The sequence below is a fragment of the Nanorana parkeri genome, unplaced genomic scaffold (assembly GCF_000935625.1).
Source record: "Nanorana parkeri isolate BGI_ZX_2015 unplaced genomic scaffold, ASM93562v1 scaffold723, whole genome shotgun sequence".
Lineage (NCBI taxonomy): Eukaryota > Metazoa > Chordata > Amphibia > Anura > Dicroglossidae > Nanorana > Nanorana parkeri.
This window is the reverse complement of record NW_017306991.1, coordinates 224,255-229,102: the sequence shown is the minus strand read 5'-3', so window position 1 is coordinate 229,102 and position 4,848 is coordinate 224,255. Positions and strand designations below refer to the sequence as shown.

Genomic DNA, 4,848 nt, shown 5'->3' with positions numbered 1-4,848 from the left:
CGAGCCGGGCCGACTGTCAAACAGATCAAGGCAACAGGCTCCGTTATGGTAGGTTATGCGGCCGTGCTAGAGCCCCGGCCGCATAATCTGCCATAACGGAGCCTGATGCCTGGTGCCTCGTTCTGGTGACAGTCGGCCCGGCTCGCGGCAGGCGCCCCCCGCCATCTATGCTCCCGGGGCGAACGCCCCCCGGTTGTTACGCCACTGGCGAGCTTTAATTTCATAATTGCTAGATGGTACATGTCTGTTAGTTCTACAGAGTCCCTTTGAGTTGTAATAGTAACCAGCAGTTGTTTGAAGTCCAGTTATTCTCAGCAAGCAAATCTGAATATTGAGTTGGACACTAAACTAGGAGTTGTAAGACCAAGTGCAAAAGGAAGCCTGCACCACCATAGCTTGTAGATGTTGGTAATACAGTTGGTAGATAACACCGTTTGATTTTCTGCTGTGGGGTAAAAGGGAATGAAAGTAGGGACATTTCATTGCCCAGATCTCCTCGTTTGTTCCTGCAGAGCAAATAGCTACAGCATAATACATACATAATCTGCTTCAAAGTTTCATGTGTTAAACTTAGATGGCAAAGTAAATGCTTGTTTAAATGCACACACATTGTTTGTAAAAGACACATTAAAGCAGACCTCCAGCTAAAAGTAAGATACAAATGAATAGCCCATGAAAGTAACTAAAACCAATTTTTGCTGCAACATTCACAACATTCAACCTCAATTTAGATAATTCTCCATTTTTTTTTCTCCAGTAAATTTTTCTGCCACTACATGTCCTCATTCTGATGCCCAGTATCATTCAACTCACTTCCTCTGTGCCTAGATCGTCCTTGACCCACCATCCTGTGATTGGACAGTGACATAGTGATGAGCTCATCTCTTTGTCACTCTGCTTTTTCTTGCCATCAGCACGCTTCTTGTCAGTACATGAACTTCAGTGTATTCTTATACTTCCTTTTCCTCTAACGCTACAGTTGTTCTATGCAGGGTCTACAAGAGGCTAACACACAGTTAGGTTAATTTACTTAGACTGCTTGTATTAAGAAAAATACATGTTATGATGTAACAATGATTACAGGGTCTTTTATATCTGCCTAGAGTTCAGCTTGAAGGAAGCTAAACCTAACAGTTATCAGGCATAAGAGAGAAGAGAACAGTATTTTTTTCACACTGAATTCTTCTATTCCTTGAAACAGCTGAATTTGCAATCAGCCTCACAATGAATAAATACATTCATTTATTTATTTATTTTCACTAAACGTTTCAATATTTTTTTTTACACTTTTCACTATTTTTTTAAAAACTTTTAAAAATGTTATTTATTTAGTTATATTAAGCAGTCATTGTGGATTAATCTCACTATTACTGCTTGATAAATTAATACATTTTTGGTTATTATTAGGCTGCTTCAAACTTCAGAACAGCCAATAATAAGTTAGTGACACTGATCCTGCAGCAGTTCAGGATTCAGCTGTCACTAAAGATTTTCTGATCGTTCCAACAACGATCAGAAAACTGAAACATTCTTCTTTCATGAATAGATACATTATGTATCTATTCCTGAAAGTGAAAGGAAAAAAAAGCCAGTATACGATCGAGAGAGGTATCTCTAAATCTATACGAGCTGTCAGAATCCCGGCATGTTTGCCCGCTCTGTTTTGACTCTCAGACACCTGATATTAAGGTATCAGGTGTCTGGAAAAGGTTAACCCTTTCATTAATGGATGCCTCTATACTGAGGCATCCATTAATGAATGGTAACCGCTGATTCTCAGCGGTTACCAGCCCTCTAATGCAGCAAATAACTCGTCACGTAGAAACATTACCCAAGCAATGAATTAATACCCCTGATGCATATCACACACAGGCGCTTAGTCATAGAGTGTGAAAGACATTACTGGTGTGTGGTTATCCTGTATAGTGGCTGTCAGAAAACAAACTGGATGAGCACCTGGCTTTATCAGGCAAGCATGGATTAACCTGGAGTGACACACTGGTTTTCTTAACAGGTTCCCTTAACTTGCCTCCTCTCCAGAATACGTATCCTCCCTACACTTCCTTGTTTCTCTATTCAGCCACAGGAAGCGCTAAAGGACATCCTACGGAAGGCTGTGGACTCTCTCCTTTCGTAACAATGCTGGTCTATTCATCCAACACTAGCGCTGTCCTGCCTTTTTAAGATAACAAGTTCTTCGAAAATCCAGGGTTGGAGTTCTAGAATCAGCCCACCTATACACAGCCTGATATTTGCACCTGATTCAGCCAATCCTAACATATGCGATAGTCCAACTATGTAGGCGTTAACATCTGAAAACAAGCAGGGACAAGTCTCTATCATCTCTGACAGATGATTGAACATTCCTTTTTATCTATAAAATAGAGAAAGATGTCTTCACCAAGCATATAAGCCAGTCAAATGTCACCGAGGTTAAAAAGAAAAGTACTGTTCTGTCGTTGATTGCTTTATTGGTAGCCTCACAAATCTTATTGTTATTCAAATCTAACTTTTGTGTAAGCGTCTTAAAATGAAAGAGAGTGATGCTGTTTGTAAGGTGTATGTGTAATTTACGAAGTATGTGGTTTATGTTGTTCATACCAATGACAAGTTGTTTTAACAAGCCACATCTGATTGTCTTCAACCACAAGCAGATTAGAAACCTGAAAATGTAACTTCACATTGTAGATCCCACGTCCATGCATGCCGTTATATCACTAGACCACTAAGGTTGTTGAGAATTTGTGTAATTTAATTGAAACAGCTCCGCGTGTGTAAACAGCTCCTTTGTTGGAAGAAGCTTTCACTGTTTAGTTTGTCTTAAGTAACCACAGTCTACTGTTTGTCTGTAAAACATTAGATTTAATGCAAAGATTAATAGAAAACACTCTACACAATTCCTTTGGTGGGCAGTGAAACATGTAGGTTATATATACCTTATGACTGGTTTATTAAGCAGTACTATTTGTTAGGCAAACAAAAAGTACTTTTCTTCTTAATGTTCTCAAGGTCTAAAGCAAAGGCTCCGTGAGTGACATTTCACCATAGCATTTTATAATTCTGTTAGATGTTGTGCATTTGTATTCTCTTTTTATGATTCTTTTTTTCATGTAGGTCATCAACTACTTTGTAACCATCCATAGCAGCTTTACCTTCAACCTGTGCTTCTGGGTTTAAGGCTGGCTATAAATGGTCTGATAATAACAAGTGATGCTCCTAGTTCTGAATAATTCTGTTGTTCTAGCATTTAACAAGGGTTTATGATGGTATGCTGCACTTACAAGGAGAGTTTTCAAATTGCTGGAAAATCACCCTGTGAGTAGGTGTGATTCTTTACATTATTTCTATGTAGAACAGTAAATAAATCATTTACCAAAGATCTTGTCTCTTTCATCAGGAAAGAATGACAGGGATAACAATGCAGTAATACTGGTACATATATGGAGCTCCTTGCATTGTCATCTCAGTAATGTGAGTGGTAACCAATTTGATCTCCTATATCTGTCATCAGAGTGGATGGCCTAATATGTTTAGGATGGTGTCTTCCACAGCTGGAGTGGTCCAATCAGGTTTAATTTGTAGTTATATACATTTTTTTACATATGGAAACTTTTTTGTCATTTTTATCACCAATCTGATTGTGGCGTGTTTTATATTGTTTATACTGAAAGTGATCAAACTGTGAAGTATTTCCCTTTGTACTCAAAAGTTATGAGGGTTAGTTGTAGATACAGGACTTGGCCTCTACAAACTGTACAATTTTAATTTCAAAGTAAAAGGGGAATGGACAGTTATGTACATTCAGTACTATTTGCCAGCATTGCATGTAACACATTTAAGAAATCTGTAAAACGGGGCATTTGATATTGTCTGCTTTGCTTCTTTTATAGGCTATGTTGGATGTGGCAGCACATCATGGCTGGCTTGTCGCAGCACTAAATATAACGTGCTTGGTGCAGATGGTAGTTCAAGCTCGATGGATACATGATTCTTCTTTACTCACTGTGCCATACATTGAAAAACACCACCTTCATCTGTTCAGGTGAGTACTGAAGAATACAACTCTGTGGACTTAGTTAAGGATTCTGGTTAAAAAAAATAATAATAATTTTGCCATTAATTTGTGAAAAATAAAGCTAATAAGTGTATTTTTTCTGAACCAGACATATTACATGATTCATTTTCCCGATGCAGTTTAGAGAAGGGTGGATAAAGGGGTTGTCTTTTGCCTACTTCTGTTTTTCCTATACTCCAGTTATCCTAATGGGTCAGTCTTATTCAAGATATTTTGATGTAAATATAATGCATTAAATCTTTCAAGTACAGCAAACACCTCTGCTATCTTATTCCGCTAATGAAGGCATCTAAAGGTGCACAGGAGCTTAGCTGGTATTACTTTTTGGTATTACTTCGCTCATAACAGAATAGAGCGTGAATTCAATTCACAGACATCACATTAGGACACAACAGTAATTCTGACCTGCAGAATGTGCCTTATCAGTTTGGCTGAAACAATAGTGTGAAATCAATGAGTATAAAAATGGAAAACCCTTTCAGTAATAGGTTTCTGTGTACAGTGATGTCAAATTAAGCCAGTGGTAGAGGAAACTGGAAAATTGTTCAGGGATGGTAGCACAGCTGTTCTTAGGCCTTAGAGCACTCATACTAATCTAAAAGACGCTTTGTTGCTTGCATGGCTTTGAAAACGAATATACAGTTTAAAGAGTATACGTATATTTTTTTTATTTATTTATTTTCCTTCATAGAATTAATGTGATCTGCTTAGTTTCAATAATCTTGTCTAGTAATATGTGTGTGTGTGTATGTATGTATATATATATATATATA

General features: G+C 37.8%; 1 protein-coding gene across 1 annotated transcript in view; it reads left to right on the top strand.

Annotated features, from left to right (window-relative positions):
- ASCC3 (activating signal cointegrator 1 complex subunit 3) overlaps positions 1–4,848 on the top strand; it is a 560,609-nt gene that overhangs the window by 537,450 nt on the left and 18,311 nt on the right. Inside the window, exon 38 of the mRNA XM_018564087.1 lies at positions 3,891–4,042. Coding sequence (XP_018419589.1) covers positions 3,891–4,042 — 152 coding nt within the window. The remainder of the gene's footprint in view (positions 1–3,890; positions 4,043–4,848) is intronic.